Source organism: Rhinolophus ferrumequinum, chromosome 14, assembly GCF_004115265.2.
Source record: "Rhinolophus ferrumequinum isolate MPI-CBG mRhiFer1 chromosome 14, mRhiFer1_v1.p, whole genome shotgun sequence".
Taxonomy (NCBI): domain Eukaryota; kingdom Metazoa; phylum Chordata; class Mammalia; order Chiroptera; family Rhinolophidae; genus Rhinolophus; species Rhinolophus ferrumequinum.
In genome coordinates, this window is record NC_046297.1 from 27,589,573 (window position 1) to 27,608,590 (window position 19,018).

Here is a 19,018-nt window from a genome sequence, read left to right on the forward strand (position 1 = left end):
TACCTTGAATTTTATATGTCTCTTCTTCTCCCCTGATCACCTTATAAATACAATATACTTACACATTGGTTCTCTTTCTTTACTATCAATAATCTTCTTATAACAAAACTGTTTTTCATCCAATTGGCTCCAAAATTTATTCCACCCCATATCACCCCAGAATTGATCACTGTATTTCAGTAATTTTTAACATATTTTTTCTGTCATTGATATGATCAACCATTTTCATCTCTTTGCAAACCTGTTTGCAATACCTTCTCTGATATCATAATATCATACTTAGTTCTTCTTCCATTTACTTCTTTTCTATTTCATACATTCATTGTTTCTGTTTCCTCTTCAGATCTTCAAAAGTATACATTCCTGAAAGTGCCATCCTTTAATGAGCAACCAGGAATTGAGTGTTTACTATGAAGCAGATTCCTACTTCGTTTTATTGTTAGAAACCTATTTAAGCAGGTAACTGCATTATTGAAAGCATAGTTCTCACAACCCCTATTCTAAACTACTGTTCAGATACTGAATTTCATCCATAGGTGCCCAGTATGGCATCATCTCAAATGTTCTCACCTCAGGAGAAAAATGCTGTGTGTTCATGAAAGAACAATAGAAATTCTGCTGTCATTGGGAATTTTCTAAAATTAGTATAAAATTCATTTCAATACTATTAATTTCCATAGTTTATAATAAGCATGCAGTAGATGATACTCCTACTAAAAAAAAAAAAATGAGATAAAATGCTTCCTCTTTATTATTTATTTAATTAACATTTATCAAGCACTTTTGAGCCATAAAATATGCTTAACACAGAAAGTACAGAGGTAAATACTGTTTCCAAAACAGAAATACACACACACACACACACACACACACACACACGGACTGCAACGTTCTGCATTATTAACACACTTCAGAGTTGAAAATAGGACATAATTTTATGAATTGAATATTACTCAGAAATAACAAGAGATAAACAATTGAAAAATGCAACTAATTGAAATAATTGTCAGGGAATTATGCCGAGTGAGAATATCCAAACCAAAAAGGTTATGTACTACAATATTCTGTTTATATAATGCTTTTAAAATGATGAAGTAATAGAGATGAAGAAGAGATTAGTAGTTGTCAGAGGTTAGGGGTATGGTAGAGGAGGAGTGATGCTGGCATGCTTGATAGAAGGGCAACAGGAGGATTCTTGTCATGAAACTTCTATATCATGACTGTGTTAATGAATATAGGAACATACACATGTGATAAAATTCTATAGAACTAAATACAATCACACACACATAAACTCTGAATGAGTGATTGATTTTATCAATATCAATTTCCTAAATCTGGTATTGTATTACAGTTTTGCAAGATGGTACCATTTGAGAAAATGTGTAAGATATAAATGGAATCTCTCTGAATTATTTCTTACAATGTCATGTGAATCTACAATTAACTCAAGATAAAATATTTAATCATAAAAGTATTTTAAAAAGAGTTGAATATAAAACAGATACTAAAGATAAAAATGGCGGCGTGAGGTGAGCCTCTTGAAATCTCCCCTGGAATTTACAACAAATTGAACAATTATAACTCCACAAAGCATTCCCTGCACAGCAGACAGGCAAGACTAAGAGACACACTATTGAAATCACCTAAAGGTGGGCAAATTGAGTGAGCAGGACAGGAATGAAGGGAGAAGTGTGGAGACGGGGACGCGGGGGTGCAGGACGCAGACCTAGCTTAGTGTTTCAAGCTCGCTGCATTCCGGAGCTACAGCAGCTGTGAGACAGGGAAGAACTTGGACTGCTAGGGCTTCACTTATGGCCCACAGGGCCAAGGAGCCAGTGTAGAACACGGCTGAACCCAATGCTCATGGCAGAGACCTCTGAGCAAAGACTGAGGGAAGAAGGCTGAAAACAGTGGTTTAAGCACTCACTGCTGAGCAGAGAAGGGAAATCCAAAGCACTGAGCTTAGCCAGCCCTTCCCCACTCTCCCCAAGCTCGCCCCGCCCTCACCTGCCCAGTGCCAGAAGTAGAACATTAGCAGTGTCAGATCAAAAGAACAGAATATTTGCAATACGGAGAACTGTGGTCCACAGACAGAATCACAGCCCAACTAGTTCTGGCAAAGGGGAGGGAGCTGTAGAAGCAGGACTGGCTGTGGTGGTGTTCACCACCATTTCTCTGGGCCACCTCTCATAACCCACTCCACCCCTGTCCCCACATATTTGGGTGGATCCCTGCAGGAATAAATGGAACTGCTGAAATACCCGGGCTCTGAATCTGGTGCAAGAGGAACATTGGAACTTCAAAAGCTCTCCGCATCCCGAAACAGAGGAGGTGCCTTATGACCCCGGTGAACTGTTCACAGAGGAGAAGCCCACCTTCCAAGGAAATCCCCTATTGTGTGAGAAGCTGGAATAGTGCAGAGAAAACATAACATTAACAGTGTGAGAGAGAACAAAAGGCTGTAGTCAGAGAGAAAATAAAACATTCTACCAACACGTACTGTAAAACAAAAGAAAGACCTCTTTTCTATAAACCTGTTGCAGAACCCACTACTGTAGATGTCTAGGAAGAAAAATGATAAATCATTAATTGCCATGAATAACCAAGGCAACAAGACAGCTCAGAAAGAAAGTGAAAAGTCTCCAGAAAATGAACTAAAGATAAGGAAATATGTGACTTAAATCACAAAAAATTCAGGATAGCAGTTCTTAAAAAACTCAACAAGATGCAAAAAAACACAGAAAGGCAGTTTAATGAACTCAGAAACACAATCAAAGAACAAAATGAACATTTTACCAAAGAGATTGAAATTTTAGGAAAGAACCAAATAGAATTTCTGGAGATTAAGAACACAATAAAAGAAAAAAAAAATGAAATAACCAGCTTAGATAGTAGAGTTGACCAGAGGGAGGAAAGAATCAGTGACATCAAAGATAGAAATCTGGAAATGACATGGATGGAAGAAAACAGAGACTTAAGACTTAAAAGAAATGAAAGAACTCTACAAGAACTTTCTGACTCCATCAGAAAGAGCAATATAAGATTAATGGGCATACCAGAAGGAGAAAAAGAGAGAAGGGAACAGAGAGTATAGTCAAACAAATGGTTGATGTGAACTTCCCAAACTTGTGGAAAGAACTGGATCCTTGAATCCAAGAAGCAAATAGAACACCTAATTATCTCAGTACCAACAGGCCTTCTCCAAGGCACATCGTATTGAAGTTGCCAAAAATCAATGACAAAGAAAGAATCCTGAAGGCAGCCATGGAAAAGAAGATGGTAAACTACAATGGAAAGCCCATTAGAATATCATCAGATTTTTCAGCAGAAACTCTACAAGCCAGGAGGGAATGGAATCAAATATTCAAACAATTGAAAGAGAGAAATTAGGAGCCAAATATAATACATCAAGCAAAGATATCCTTTACATACGAAGGAGGAATAACGACCTTTCAGACATACAGAAGCTGAGGGAATTTTCTAAGACACAGCCTGCACTACAAGAAATACTGAAGGAGGTTATTTGACTAGCATCAATAGGTATAATTTGTGGCAACCAAAACATAAAAAGGGGGAGAGTAAAGACCTGAACTGGAATATGGGAATGAAGTACGTAAGCATGCTAAAGAAAATGGAATATTCTAAATATCAAAGGCTCTTTTACATAAACCTACTGGTAACCACTCAAAAAAAAAAAAAATCCAGAACTGAAATATATAATGTAATAAAACAAGAAATAGAGGGGAAACTCATAGAATACCACCACACAGAAATAACAGACAACAAAAAGGCAAAGAAGAAATGGAGCCACAGATTTACCAGAAAACTAAAGATACAATGACAGGAAATACTCACATATAAATAATCACCCTGAATATAAATGGACTGAACTCACTAATGAAAATACACAGACTAGCAGATTGTATCAAAAAACTAAACCCTACCATATGCTGCCTCCAACAGACACATCTCAGCTACAGGACAAACATAGACTCAAAATGAAACAGTGGAAATTGACACTCCAAGCAAATGGTATCAGGAGAAAATCAGGTGTACCCATACTGATAGCAGATCAGTATAAGAAACAGACTTCAGTATAAGAAAAGGTAACAAGAGACAGAAATAGACATTTCATAATGATAAAGGGGAGTATACAAAGAGAACTTAACAGTCATCAATATTTATGCCCCCAATCAGGGACACCAAAATATATCAAGAAACTACTAGCAGAACTAAAGGGAGAAATTGATCAAAATACAATTGTATTAGGGGACCTAAATACATCATTGACAGCTATGGATAGATCATCCAAACAGAAAATACATAATGAAATAGCAGCCCTAAATGACACATTAGATGAAATGGACATAATTGACATTTATAGAGAACTTCATCCTAAAACATCAGACTATACATTTTTTTTCTAGTGTACATGGAACATTCTCAAGGATAGAATATATATTGGGACATAAAAATAGCTTCAAGAAATTGAAGATTGAAACCATACCAAGCATATTTTCTGATCACAAGACTTTGAAACTGGATATCAACTGCAAAAAGAAAGCAGGAAAAAACACAAATACGTAGAGAATAAACAACATACTTTTGAAGAACGACTGGATCAAAGAAGAAAGAAGATGAAAGATCAAAAGATACATAGAAACAAATGAGAATGAATATACATCCTACCAAAATTTTTGGGATGCTGCGACAGGACTTTTTAGAGGGAAATTTATATCATGACAGGCCTATGAAGAAACAAGAAAAATCCCCAAAATAACCTCACGTTATACCTTAAAGAACTAGAAAAAGAAGAACAAATGGAACACAAGGTCAGCAGAAGAAAGGAAATAATAAAAATCAGACCAAAACTAAATGAAAGAGAGAACAAAAAGATAATAGAAAAAAATTAATGTGACAATGAAATGGCTCTTTGAAAAGATCAACAAAATTGACAAACCCTTGGCTAGGCTCACTAAAATAAAAAGGGTAAAGACACTAATAAAAAAAATCAGAAATGAAAGAGGGGAAGTTATCACGGGTGCCACAGAAATACAAAGGGTCATCCAAGAATACTATGAAGGACTATATGCCACCAAATTCAATAACCTAGAATAAATGGACAAGTTCTTAGAAACATATAGCCTTCCTTGGCTGAATTACGAAGAATTGGAAAATCTAATAGACTGATCACAAATAAGGAAATTGAATCAGTCATCCAAAACCTTTCCAAAAGCAAAACTCCGGGACCAATGGCTTCACTAGTGAATTCTACCAAACTTTCAAAGAGGATCTAGTACCTGTCCTATTCAAACTCACCAAAAATTGAAGAGAGACAATACTCCTTAACTCATTTTATGAGGCCAGAATTACCTTGATATAAAACCTGGTAAGGATAACACAATAAAACTATAGTCCTATATCTCTGATGAATACCTATGCAAATCCTAAACAAAATTCTAGCAAATCGAATGCAAGAATACATTAAAAAGATTATTCATCACAATCAAGTGGGGTTCATCCCGGGAGCACAAGGATAGTTCAACATACAAAAATCTATAATATGATACATCACATAAGTGAAATAAAGGACAAAAATCATATGATTATATCAATTGATGCAGAAAAAGCATTTGACAAGATACAACATCCATTTATGAGTAAAACACTTAATATAATAGGTATAAAGGAAAATAACATAATAAAGGCCATATATAACAAGCCCTCAGCTAATATCATAATTAATGGTGAAAAACTGAAACCCTGTTCTCTACTTTCAGGAACACGACAGGGCTGTCCCCTATCACCTCTGCTTTTCAACATAGTGTTGGAAGTCCTCGCCAAAGCAATCAGGCAAGAGAAAGAAATAAAAGGCATCCAAATTGGGAATCAAGAAGTTAAATTGTTACTCTTTGCAGATGACATGACGCTACATATAAAAAACCCTAAAGACCATCAAAAAGCTCTTAGAAACAATCAATGAATACAGTCAAGTTGCAGTCTACAAAATCAACATACAAAAGTCCATTGCATTCCTATATACTAAAAATGAAATCTCAGAAAAAGAAATAAAGAAAACAATTCCTTTGCAATTGCAACAAAAAGAATAAAGTACCTAGGAATAAACTTAACAAAGGATGTGAAACCTATATGGTGAAAAGTATAAGGCATTTTTAAAAGAAATTGAAGACACAAAGAAATAGAAAGACATTCTGTGCTCATGGTTAGGATGAATCAACATAGTTAAAATGGACATACTACCCAAAGCAATATACAGATTTAATGCAATCCTCATCAAAATCCCAATGGCATTTTTTAAAGAAATAGAACAAAAAAATTACCAGATTTGTATGGAACCACAAAAGACCCCGAATAGCCAAAACAATCCTAAAAAAAAGGAACAATGCTGGAGGTATCACACTCCCTGACTTTAGCTTGACTTACAGTGCAACAATAATCAAAACAACATGGTATTGTCAGAAAAATAGACACTTAGACCAATGGAATAGAATTGCGAACCCAGAAATAAAACCCCATAAATATGGACAGATAATTTGTGACAAAGAAGCAAAAAAACATACAATAGAGAAAAGATAGCCTCTTCAAAAAATGGTGCTGGTAGAATTGTAAAGCTACGTGCAAAAGAATGAACCTGGACTGCTATCTCTCACCATGTACCAAAATTAATTCAAAATGGATCAAAGACTTAAGCATAAGAACTGAAACAATAAACTGCATAGAAGAAAACATAGGTACTAAACTTATGGACCTTGGGTTCAAAGAGCATTTTATGAATTTGACTCCAAATAAAGGGAAAGAAAAAGCTATAATAAATGCATGGGACTATATCAAACTTAAAAGCTTCTGCACAGCAAAAGAAACTATCAACAAAATAAAGAGGCAACAAACCGAATGGGAGAAGATTTTTGCAAACAACACCTCAAATAAGGGGCTAATATCCAAAATATAAAGGAACTCATACAACTCAACAACAATAAAACAATCAAACTGAAAAATGGGCAGAGGACCTTAAGAGACATTTTTCCAAAGTGGACTCACAAATGGCAAATAGACATATGAAAAAATGCTCAACATCACTAATCATCAGAGAAATGCAAATAAAAACCGCAATGAGATATCACCTCACCCCAGTTAGAATGGCTATCATCAACAAGACAAATAGTAACAAGTGTCGGAGAGGCTGTGGAGAAAAAGGAACCTTCATACACTGTTCGTGGGAATGCAGATTGGTGCAGCCGCTATGGAAGGCAGTGTGGAGGTTCCTCAAAAAATTAAGAATAGAATTACCATGTGATCCAGCAATCCCTCTCCTGGGTATCTACCCAAAATATCTGAAAACATTTACCTATAAAGATATATGTGCTCCAGTGTTCATTGCAGCTTTTTTTTACGGTGTCTAAGACATGCAAACAACCAAAACGTCCTTCAATAGATGAATGGATAAAGAAGTTGTAGTATATATACACAATGGAATAGTATTAGGCACTAAGATGAAATAGGACCATTTGTGACAACATGGATGGATCTTGAGAGTATAATGCTAAGCAAAATAAGTCAGACAGACAAAACAGAGAACCATATGATGTCACTGATATGTGGTGTATAAACCAAAAACAACAAAAGAACAAGAGAAACAAATGAGACACGAAAACTCATAGGCACAGACAAGTTTAGTGGTTACCCAAGGGTAATGTGGGAGGGGGATAGTAGATGAGGGTAAAGGGGATCAAATATGTGGTGATGGTAGGAGAACTGACTCTGGGTGGTGAACACACAATGTGATTTATAGGTGATGTAATACAGAATTGTATACCTGAAAGCTATGTACCTTTACTAACAATTCTCACCCCAATAAACTTTACTTGAAAAAAACAAAAACAAACAAACAAAGTATACTAAAAAGTTAGATATTCCAAATAGATAAGTACTTACATTAAAACTAACTAGACTAAATAATCCAATTAACAGACTAAGATTTTTCAGAAGAGATGCATTTCATAGATCAAAAATAAAAAAAAGTTAAGGATCTGGTCAAAATGGCAGAGTAGGTAATACGCTGTGCTTTCCTCCTCTCATGACCACATCAAAATTACAATTAAATTACAGAACAACCATCATTGAGAATCACCTTAAGTCTAGATGAACAGTCCTCTAATGAAAAATACAGAGAAGAAGCCACATCGAGACTGGTTGGAGGGGTAGAGATGCAAAACAGCTTAGTCCCACAACCATGTGTGGTGGTTAAAAATTGGGAGGAATATCTCGATTGAGAGGTCCGAAGGGTTCCACATGAGGCTCCTCAACCTGGGTTCCAGAGCCAAGAAAAGAAGTACCCATAACTACTGGATGCGGAAACAAGCAGGGATTGTGGCTGAGTGAGATAGAAGGCTGCTGAAGTCCCAGGAGCTCCTCTTAAGGGGCCATGCATACAAGGTCTGACAATTAAGTTTTTAAACTTGCCACCATGCCCTTCCATTGGCAGCACTGTACAAACAGTTCAATAAGGTTTCATAACCTTCTTATATCACTGACTCTTGGCTGTGTTCATGTGGATGCGTGGCAGTGTCTTACTTTATTGTGGCGTTCATTATTGTTCTTGCATGTTTTTGTGTGCTGCCACAAGAATGTCTAAGCTTGAATTAGAGCAATGAATAAACTTTAAATTTCTTGTTATCTTGGCAAGAGTGGAAGAAGAATCAGGGACATGTTAGTTCAAGTTTATGGAGATAATCCCATGAAGAAAACGGCAATGTAAAAATGGAATAAACATTTTTCTAAGAGGAGGAAACGTGTCACTGATGAAGAGAAGTCAGGGTGGCCAGTAATGAGCAGAACTGATGAAAACATTGCAAAAAGTTCATCAAATTGTGCATCAAAATTGTCACCTGACTGTGAGAAGCGTAGCAGAACAAGTAAGCATTAATAGAGAAAAGGAAAATTTAACTGAAAATCTTGGCATAAGAAAGGTATGTATAAACATGGCCCCGAAGGAGCTCACCATGAACAAAAGCAAAGGAGAGTCGAAGTTTGCCAAGACCTTTTGGAGAGGAAAGACAATGTTTTGCGCCATGTTATCACTGGTGATGAAACATGGGTGTACCGACACGACCCTGAAACAAAGCGTCAAAGTGCACAGTGGAAGTCAACCAATTTTCCATGACGAAAAAAGTTCCGTCAGTTTAAATCAAGAGTCAAAACAATGTTTCTAAACTTTTTTTTTTATATCAGGGGGATTATTCATTATGAACTTATACTGACTGGACAGACAGTTAACCAGGTTTACTATTTGGAAGTGCTGAAAATGCTGCGTGAAAAAAGACAAAAACTACCTGAAATTTTGGCAACAATTTATGGATCTTGCATCACGACAATGCTCCAGCTCAAAAGGCACTGTCAGTGAGGGAGTTTTTAGCCAGTAAACAAATAACTGTATTGGAACACCCTCACTACTCACCTGATCTGGCCCCTAATAACTTCTTTCTTTACCTGAAGATAAAAAAAAAAAAAAAGAAGACTTTTTGTGTTTGTGCGTGGTATGAAATTCTTTTATTTATTTATTTTAAATTAAAGTTTATTAGGATGACAATTGTTAATAAAGTTATACAGATTTCAGGTGTACAATTCTATCATACATCATCTATATCTCACATTATGTGTTCACCACCTAGAGTCAGTTCTCCCCCCATCACCATATATTTGACCCAGTTTACCTTCTTCAAGCATCATGTCATCTGCAAAGAGTGACAATTTAACTTCTTCATTCCCAATTTGGATGCTTTCTATTTCTTTCTCTTTCCTGATTGCTCTGGCTGGGACTTCCAATACTATGTTGGAAAGCAGAGGTGATAGGGTACAGCTCTGTCGTGTTCCTGAACATAGGGCAAAGGGCTTCAGTTTTTCACCATTAATTATGTTATTAGCTGAGCTTTTGTCATATATGGCCTTTATTATGGTAAGATATTTTCTTTCTATACCTATTTTATTAAATTGATGTTGTTATAATGGATGTTATCATATGGATAACACTTTTCTTGTCAAATACTTTTTCTGCTTCTATTGACATAATCATATGATTTTTGTTCTTCATTTTGTTTATGAGTTCTATCACATTGATGGATTTGCATATGTTGAAGCATCCTTGTGCCACTGGGATAAACCTCACTTGGTAGTGATGTATAATCTGTTTAATTCATTATTGTATTCGATTTGCTAGAATTTTGCTTAGGATTTTTGCATCTGTATTCATCAGAGATATTGGTCTGTAATTTTCTTTTTTTGTGTTATCCCTAGTAGGATTTGGTATCAGAGTAATGTTGGCCTCATAAAATGAGTTAGGGAATACTATCTCTTCTTCAATTTTTTGGAAGAGTTTGAGGAGAATAGGTATTAGATCCACTTTGAATGTTTGGTAGAATTCACTAGTGAAGCCATCTGGTCCCAGACTTCTGCTTTTGGGAAAGTTTCAGATGACTGATTCAATTTCCTTACTGGTCTGTTTAGATTTTCATCAGTCTATTTAGATTTTCCAGTTCGTCATGATTCAGCCTAGGAAGGCTATATGTTTCTAAGAACTTGTCCATTTCTTCTAGGTTATTGAATTTGGTGACATATAGTCCTTCATAGTATTTTTGGATGGTCCTTTGTATTTCTGTGGCATCCGTGATAACTTCCCCTCTTTCATTTCTGATTTTGTTTATTTGTGTCTTTTTTTCTTTTTATCTTAGTGAGTCTAGCCAAGGGTTTGTCAATTTCATTAATCTTTTCAAAGAACCAGCTATTTGTCACATTAATTTTTTTGTGTTGTCTTTTCATTCTCTCTTTCATTTAGTTTTGCTCTGATTTTTATTATTTCCTTCGTTCTGCTGCCTTTGTGTTCCATTTGTTCTTCTTTTTCTAGTTCTTTAAGTTGTAACGTGGGGTTATTTATCTGGGATTTTTCTTTTTTCTTGAAATAGGCCTGTAATGATATAAATTTCTCTCTTAAAACTGCTGTTGCTGCATCCCAAAAATTTTGGTAGGATGTATTTTCATTCTCATTTGTTTCTATGTATCTTTTGATCTCTCCTCTCATTTCTACTTTGACGCAGTCATTCTTTAAAAGTATGGTGTTTAATCTCCTCATATTTTTGGTTTTTCCTGCTTTCTTTTTGCAGTTGACATTCAATTTAAAAGCCTTGTGATCAAAGACTATACTTGATATGATTTCAATTTTCTTAAATTTGCTGAAGCTAGTTTTAGGTCCCAATATATGGTCTATCCTTGAGAATGTTCCATGTACACTAGAAAAGACTACATAGTCTGATGTTCTAGGATGAAGTGCTCTATAAATGTTGATTATATGCCTTTCTTCTAATGTGTCATTTAAAGCTGACATTTATTTATTTTCTGTTTGGATGATCTATCCATAGTTGTCAGTGATGTATTTAGGTCCCCTACTACAATTTTGTTTTGGTAATTTCTCCCTTTAGTTCTGTTCGTAGTTGCTAGGTTTATTTAGTGCTTCCTGATTGGGGGCATAAATATTGATGACTGTTATATCTTCTTGTTGTATCGTCCCCTTAACCATTATGAAATGTCCATCTTTGTCTCTTGTTACCATTTTTATCCTGAAGTTGTTTCATCTGATATCAGTATGGGTACATCTGATTTTCTCTGGATACCTTTTGCTTAGAGTCAATTTCCACCCTTTCTCTTTGAGCCTTTCTTTGTCCTTGTAGCTGAGATGTGTCTCTTGGAGGCAGCATATGTTTGGGTTTAGTTTTTTGATCCAATCTTCTAATTGTACCTTTTTATTGGTGATATCTGTCCTTTTACATTTAGGGTGATTATTGATAGATGAAGATTTCCTATCATTCTATCTTTGGTTTTCTGGTAAGACTGTGTCTCCATTGTTTTTTTTTTGTGTGTGGGTTTTTTTTTTTTTTTTTTTTTTTTTTTTTGCCTTTTGTTGCTGTCTATTATTTCAGTGTTGTGGTATTCTATGATGTTGCCTCTGTTTCTTCTTTTATTATGTTATATATTTCAGTTTTGGATTGTTTTTGACTGGTTCCCATTAAGTTTACGTTAAAAAGAAGTTTGATATTTAGAGTATTCCATTTCCTTCAGCATGCTTACTGTCTCCATTCCTGTATTGTGGTTCAGGCCTTGCCTTACTCTCCCCCCTTTTATGATTTTATTGTCACAACATATCCCTTTAATGCTCGTCAAATAGCCTCCTTCACTATTTCTTGTAATGTAGGTCATGTGTTAGAAAATTCCCTCAGCTTCTGTATGTCTGGAGAGTTCTTTATTCCTCCTTTATATCCAAAGTATATCTTTGCTGGATATATTATATTTAGCTCATAATTTCTTTCTTTCAATAGTTTGAATATTTGATTCCACCTCCTCCTGGCTTGTAGAGTTTTTGCTGAATAATCTGATGATAACCTAATGGGTTTTCCTTTGTAGGTTACCATCTTCTTTTCACTGGCTGCCATGAGGATTCTTTCTCTGTCATTAATTTTTTGACAGATTCAATACAATGTGCCTTGGAGAAGGCCTGTTGGGATTGAGGTAATTAGGTGTTCCATTTGCTTCTTGGATTTGAGGATGCAGGTCTTTCCACAAGTTTGGGAAGTTCTCATCGACCATTTGTTTGACTGTACTCTCTGCTTCCTTCTCTTTCTTCTTCTTCTGGTACATCCATTATTTTGATATTGCTCTTTCTGATGGAGTAAGAAAATTCTTGTAGAGTTCTTTCATTTCTTTTAAGTCTCAAGTCTCTCTCTTCTTCCATGTGTGTCATTTCCAGATGTCTATCTTTGATATCACTGATTCTTTCCTCAATCTGGTCGACTCTAGTAACTCAGTTGGCTAGTTCATTCTTCGTTTCTTTTATTGAGTTCTTAATCTCCAGAAATTCTTTTTAAAATTTTCAATCTCTTTGTTAAAATATTTATTTTGTTATTTGATTGTGTTTCTGAGTTCATTAAACTGCCTGTCTGTGTTTTCTTGCATCTCATTGAGTATTTTAGGAACTGCAATCTTGAATTCTCTGTCATTTAAGTCACATATTTCCATGTCTTTAAGTTCATTTTCTGGAGAATTTTCATTTTTTTTTTCTGAGCTGCCTTGCTACCTAGTTTATTCATGGCAATTAGTAAATTATTATTTCTCTTCCTAGTCATCTACAGGAGTGGGTTTTGCGATAGGTTGTTAGGAAGAGGTCTTTGCTTTGCAGTAGGTGTTGGCAGAATGCTTTATTTTCTTTCTAGCTATAGCCTCTAATTTTTTCTCGCTGTAGTGTTATATCTCTTTGCTCTGTTTCAGCTTCTCACACAATTGGGGCATTTCCTGGAAGGGGGCTTTTCCTCTGTGAGTAGGTTGCCTGGGTCTCAGGGCACCGCCTCTGTTGGGGGATGTGGAAAGCTTCTGAAGTTCGGAAGCTCTTCTAGCACCAGATTCAGAGCCTGTGTGTTTCAGCAGTCCTCTTTACCCCTGCAGGGATCCACCCAGATTGGTGGGGAGGGATGGGTTGTGAGAGGAGGCTGTGAGTAATGGCAGGACCACCAGTACAGCCTGTTCTGCACCCAAGGCTCTCTCCTTCGCTAGAACTTGTTTCGCTTTGAGTTAGTAGCTGTAGGCCGCAGTTCTCAGAGGTGCAAATATCTGTTCTTTTGGTCTGACACTGCTACCATTCTTCTTCTAGCACTGGGCAGGTTGAGGTGGGCGAGCTCTGGGAGGTTAGGAGGGGTCAGCTAGGCTCAGTTCCTAAGCCTTCCATCCTCTACCTGGCAGTGAGGACTTAAAGCTCCATTTTTATCCTTCTCTTAATCTTTGCTCTGTGGTTTCTGCTATGAGCATTGGGTTCAGCTGTATGATATGCTGATCCCTCAGGCAGGACTGTGGGCCATAACAGGAGCACTAGCAATCTGAATTCTTCCCTCTCCCATGGCTGAGGTAGCTCCAGAATGCTGGAAGCTTAGAGCACTGAGCTAGGTCTGTACGTAGGTCCTGTGCCTCCATGGCCCGTGTGTGCACACTTCCCATTTCCCTCCTCCCCTGCTTGCCCAATTTGCCCACGTTTAGATGATTTCAGTTGCATGCCTCTTAATCTTGCCTGTCTGCTACCCTGGGAGTCCTTTGTGGAATTACAGTTGTTCAACTTGTTGTAAGTTCCAGGGCAGATTTCAAGGGGCTCACTTCACGCTGCCATTTCTATGATGTCATTTTTGAACTTTTTATTATACCAGGGCAGAGCTGATTAGTTGTGACAAAGACATTAAGGCCTACAAAGCTTAAAATATACTATATTCTTATAGCACTATATTCTTCTTTATCGGAAACTTTCTGGTACCCTAGAACTTTCATCTCAAGAAACTGTAAGAACAAATAAGAAAGCCATAGAATTTAAGGAATGGAAACAATCAAGAAAGAAGAGGAGACTTGTGATTTACTATACGTACACATGTAGAAGACCTTCAATAAAGCCCCAAATTAGTCCTTTGAAAAACAAATTAATAAAATTTACAACCCCCTTGCAAAAGTGACAAAGATAAAAGAGAAAAATACAAAATTCAAGAATGAAAAGGAAGACGTAGTTAGTGTCCCTACACTTATTTAATAATATAATAATATGAGAACATTATAAACTACATGAAAATAATTTTTGCTATTAAATGAACTATATAATTTCCTTGAGAAAAAAAAAACTCATTAAAGAGGACACAAGAAAAATTTAAAAACCTGATGACACTATCTCAATTAAAGACACTGATTCCATTACAAAAGTTTGTATTAGAGTCAGGGTTTTAATTTATGTTTTTATTACCTGATTCATAAATATTTTACTGTACTATACTATTCTTTTCTAGCTCTTTCTCTTGCTATTAGAAATGTGCTGAATAAAAAGGATCATACGCATATTATGTTAAAAGTTTAACGAAATGTCTCTTTTTCAATCAACAGTAAATTAGAACTCAGTAACATGAACTCACCGACTCAAATCTGTCCCAGGTACATACTGAGAGAAACGAGAATGAAGTAGAGGGATCAGTCTAAGGTCACACCATTGCTTTTCCCATCTCAAGCCTGGAGATGTCGGCCATGAGGAGCATGATAATGTGTCCTGAAAAAAATACTAATATTCAGTATTGTTTTTTTTCTTTCTGTTTTGAGTTTCTATGTAACAAATCCTTAGACATTTACAGACTACCACAAGAAGAAATTTATATTCATTTACAATAAAAATGTATTTAACTTCTTTATTAATGTAATTCTATAAGAAAATGAGGAGCAAGTTGTTGAGATTAATATTCATAGTGAAATATGAAAAAAATGGGTTGGGAGAAGAAAGAAATATTACAAGTGCGATGGAACTGATTTCATCGACAAATGGTAAAGATGGGGTATAACTGTAATTGTAATGAACTAGTAAGTGACAAATAAAAATAAGTTGTACTTCATCCAATTAGCCAATATTTTCTGAATATCTGCTAAGCACAAAACACTGATATAAGTCTGTGTGATTTATCAGTTATTTGTAAATATTTTTGAGTATTATGAATATTCTTATAAAACAACATTTAAAAACTACTCAAGGAAATATTTGTCCATTGTTTTAACTTAATGTTTATAAAATGTTTGTATTTTTTTATATTGTTTTAGTGTCAAGTCAACTACTGCTAATTTAAAATTGCATGTATTTTATGTTTCATTAAAAGTCTTTGTTTTTTTTTCCTTATGTATGGAGGAAACAGATTTGAATAAAATTTGAGATTTTCACTTGATGTTAATTTATGCTTCTATCACCATATGAGCTTCACTGTTAAAATTTCTTCATGGCTATAGTTTAGTGGTTATCAGAGGGTAAGGGGTAAGGGAATAGTAAAAAAAAAAAAAAAAAAAAATTCTTCATAGTGCTAACACATGAAATAATGTTGATATGTAAGTTGCCATGGGTTGTAAGGAGCCAAGGCTTAAATTGATCAGGGAACTATTGATACTGATTTCTCTCTTTTCTATAATTTTTGAGTGACAATGTTAGAAGGCTCTGTTTTAGTCATGTTGAAACTCTTAGTCTAATATCTTTCGGATATTAACTTATTAAAAATTGCTTCAGGGGAAAAAAAAACCTTCCATTATTATCACTAAAGGTTGAGTGTTTCTTGGCATTATTATGTTGTCTGTCACCAATTGTGCAAATACAAATCTACTAAATCCTTAGAACAGTTTAGAACAACCAGAAGGGTGAACTGGCTAAGACCACTCAGTGATGGGTCCCCTACCAGTGATTCAGTGAGCACTTTGGTCTAAGACACAATCCTTTGATGCAAGACAGTTGCCTTTAATGCTTATCTGGTAATTGCAAAGGGCACAAACCTAGGTTTCATGTTTATCTTTCTTCTGGCCTTCATGACAGATGTTACAGATGGTCAGCATGGGGTCAGTTGGAGGCAGGGTGGTGAGGGCTCAGGCTCCAAATCAGAGTTAGACCACCTGGTTTCAAAATCCAAATTTCCCAACTGACTTGTCCTTTAAAGCTAGGGGAAGTTATTTAAACTCTTTGTGCCTTATTGTGCCTATTTCCAAATATAAAGGTATTACAAGGCTACACTTACAAAAAAAAAAAAAAACTTAAAGCTTTTTTAGACTCATTAAATCATTGCTTCCCCACCTTTTCTTCATGAGGACACTTGAAGAAATGATAATCTTGTGTGACACACAAGGATAAACAGACTATGTTTCTGTGGTCAGGCCAGAGCTAACCATAGGTATTCTAAGTGTCCCAGGTCCTACCAAGCTGCCCTATAACTCAGCCCATATCAGCATATAGTTCAAACCTTCTCCAAGACTCCAGTACACTGCTAAGATGGCCCACTCCTGAGCAGTTCTATGGTCAATAATTTATCCAAGTCATCCAACCAGCAAATGACAGGACCAGGATTCTCAGAAACTTGCATCTTTCTGATTCCAGGACCAACACATCTATCATAGCACATTTAATATTCATAACCAGAGGTAAAATTATGGAAATCATTCAGATCTTTATCTTGATTATTTTACAGTTTTGCTATGTAAGTTTAGGAAAATTATTTAATATGGTTCCTCATCTTTCTTGAAAAGCACAAATAGTTCCCCTGTTCATGAACAAAAGGGATAGAAAATGTAAAAAATCATAAAAGACATAGGCAATAGAATATTGAAGACAATGATACCAATACACAAGTATGATAAGTTTTAAAAATCATATTTAATAGACTTCATATATTGCCAAATATGAAAATACATGGGATCTTTTACATGACTTTGATGTAGCATCCCAACTTGAGGCCTTTAAGTATCAAAGTTGTAAAATGTTACTTTCTTTAATGTTTCCTCCTTATAAAAAATATAGATAAGCCCAACTTCAGCTATTGAATTAATCAGGGTTTATGTATTTCATTTTATAGAGCTGTTATTTCATGGAAGACCTAGTGTATTTTGATGATTATTTATCTTTATTTATTTTAATTATGAAAACAATATAAATTTGCTTTCTGTCTTTTACTATAACAGTAATCTTAGAGTTATTGTGAATTGTATATAAGATGATCTAAAAACACAACAATTTTTATGGTTTTAAGGCCCTTTACTACTTTTCAAGAGCCTTTGTTTGTTTTTTTTTTTTTAATTTTTTTTTTTTTTTTTTTTTTTTTTATGATTTTTTTTGGGAAGGGAAACAGGACTTTATTGGGGAACAGTGTGTACTTCCAGGCCTTTTTTCCAAGTCAAGTTGTTGTCCTTTCAGACCTAGCTGTGGAGGGCGCAGCTCAGCTCCAGATCCAGTTGCTGTTGCTAGCTGCAGGGGCGAAGCCCATCCCCCCATCCCTTGGGGGACACGACGGATTGAACTGGCAACCTTGTGGTTGAGAGCCCACTGGCCCATGTGGGAATCGAACAGGCAGCCTTCAGAGTTAGGAGCATGGAGCTCCAACTGCCTGAACCACCGGGCCAGCCCAAGAGAGCCTTAGTTTTCAATGCCAAGAATGTTGAGTCCTATATTACAAATAACATGAATGGAGAAAGTAGCATTTACATAGCATTTGTTTTAAAATACTCTTTTTCCAGAACTTAACACATGTCAAGATGTATTGCCATAAAATAACCTCAGGGACAACCATCTTATCAAAATAGAATTGCATAGATGGCAAAATGCTGATCCAGTTTCATTAAGAAATTTGCTTAGAAAGTATTTGTCAAAGGTATATAGTTATAACCCAATGTTTCTAAAAGTCTGGCTGGATGATTATCTGAATTTAAGTCTCCTGATGAGAACAAAGCTAATTGGTTTTCTCTACCTTGGCTGGAAAACAAGATGACTCTATACTCTGAAATTGATGACATGAAGTCCTTAAAAAGACTAGACTATAATTTTCTGTAAGATGATGAATTGATGTTAATAAATTATAAGGTGTGATTTTGCCATATTCTTAAAATACTGTTTCCAAAAACCAGAATTGTGCCTACTTACCCAAAATTTGCTTCAGAGAATAATTAAGGCATAGGAAGTAAAAATGAGGTTACCTGAGTCCAGGATAGATTTGAGGATTTATATATATCAGTGAATTAAATATTTCTCTTAAGGAGACCTTCTATAATACATGCACATTTGGTGAAAAATATACGAGGTCTGACAACTAAGTTTGTGGACTCATCCTAGAAAAAGTGCTACATACCTCATTGATGAATATGACTATGATCACCTTCAAAGTACTCCCCTTGGGAAGCTATGCACTGACACCAGCACCTAGTCCACCTCTCAGAGCAATTTTGAAACTTTTTTTCTGAAACAGCTATCAGAGCTGTTCTCGTATTATCCTTGATGTCCTGAAAGCCATCAAAATGTCTTCATTTCAATATTTCCTGTATCTTTGGGTAAAGAAAGAACTCATTGGGGGCCAGATCAGGTGAGTAGGGAGAGTGTCCCAATACAGTTATTTGTTTACTGGCTAAAAACTCCCTCACAGACAATGCC

The 19,018-nt window shown here is 35.7% G+C and overlaps 1 protein-coding gene across 2 annotated transcripts in view; it reads right to left on the reverse strand.

Annotated features, from left to right (window-relative positions):
• SNTG1 (syntrophin gamma 1) overlaps nt 1-19,018 on the reverse strand; it is a 468,529-nt gene that overhangs the window by 293,880 nt on the left and 155,631 nt on the right. For both annotated transcript variants that reach the window (XM_033126633.1, XM_033126632.1), the window contains one exon: nt 15,000-15,130. In XM_033126633.1, the coding sequence (XP_032982524.1) occupies nt 15,000-15,130 (131 nt within the window). The remainder of the gene's footprint in view (nt 1-14,999; nt 15,131-19,018) is intronic.